At 35.9% G+C, this 1,132-nt stretch overlaps 1 protein-coding gene across 1 annotated transcript in view; it reads left to right on the forward strand.

The window, feature by feature from the left end:
* Window positions 1–1,132, forward strand: part of RAP1GDS1 (Rap1 GTPase-GDP dissociation stimulator 1) — a 155,238-nt gene that overhangs the window by 133,399 nt on the left and 20,707 nt on the right. Inside the window, exon 12 of the mRNA XM_023725189.1 lies at window positions 7–111. Coding sequence (XP_023580957.1) covers window positions 7–111 — 105 coding nt within the window. The remainder of the gene's footprint in view (window positions 1–6; window positions 112–1,132) is intronic.

The following is a 1,132-nucleotide window of genomic DNA, read 5'->3' on the forward strand; positions in this document are numbered from 1 at the left end:
GTTAAGTTAGTGGAGCGTTTGGTGGAATGGTGTGAAGCCAAAGACCATGCTGGTGTGATGGGGGAGTCAAACAGACTGCTGTCTGCCCTTATACGACACAGTAAATCAAAAGTAAGTTCCAGAGAAACTGGTCACTAGTAAACATTGAGTAACCTTTTTGGAAAACCCAACACCCTAGATTGTACATCATAAGCTTGCATTTTTATGTATGTATGTATATTGTTCAAAGTGATTCCATGGAGAAACCATAATTATTTGTGTTTGTCAAATGCCTACCAAAGAGGGAAATACATTAATCAATGATTGTGAAAAAAGAAAAAAAAGATTAAAGATTGAGCTTTTTAATTTAGTTCTGTTCCATAACATGAATTGACACAGTGGCTTGCAATGATGAGCTCAAACATAGTAACAATTCTGAGGATGGTGCAGGACCGACTGGGCAACATTTCCTTCTGTTATACATAAGGTCACTATGAGTCAGAGGGGCCTGGACAGCACCTAACAACAACAAATTCCGTAATAATTAAGAGTAAGGCTTTGGAATCAGACAGAGATGGGTTCACATTTTATCTCTACTGTTTACTTGGTCAAGTCACTTTGTATCTCAGTATCTTAATAATAAAACTGGAAAGATAATATCTGCCTGAAAGTGTTTTGAGAGGATTCAATCATGTATTGAATCCTTGAGGAGGATTCAATCATGTATTGAATCCTGAGATCATGTATACAAAGTGTTCAGCTGGTGCTTGACACATGGTAAGCACTATATGGTCTGTATTTTGTGTGAGCTTTGGATTAAAACCATTACTTTTCTTACCCTTTTAAAATTTAAATTATTGTTAAATTTGACAAACATTAAAGTGGAATTGATGATTCCTTTTGAATAGCAATTCTCAGAGTATGTTCCATTAAATAATAATCCCAATAAATGTTCTACAAAGAAAAAGGGTTTAACATGAGTTAGGGAAATAGTGCCTTCTCTCTCCTGCCGTTAGGATTCACAGCACACTTTAGTACTCCTCCAAATAAACCTCCCTAACTACTTAATCCACTGACTCAAGCTATTTGACCAAGCTGTTTATCTCACTTTTTTTTCCCCCCATACAAAAATGTATATATACCTTGTTAGGTG

This window comes from Trichechus manatus, unplaced genomic scaffold (genome assembly GCF_000243295.1).
Source record: "Trichechus manatus latirostris isolate Lorelei unplaced genomic scaffold, TriManLat1.0 scaffold00291, whole genome shotgun sequence".
In the NCBI taxonomy this organism is placed as follows: Eukaryota; Metazoa; Chordata; class Mammalia; order Sirenia; family Trichechidae; genus Trichechus; species Trichechus manatus.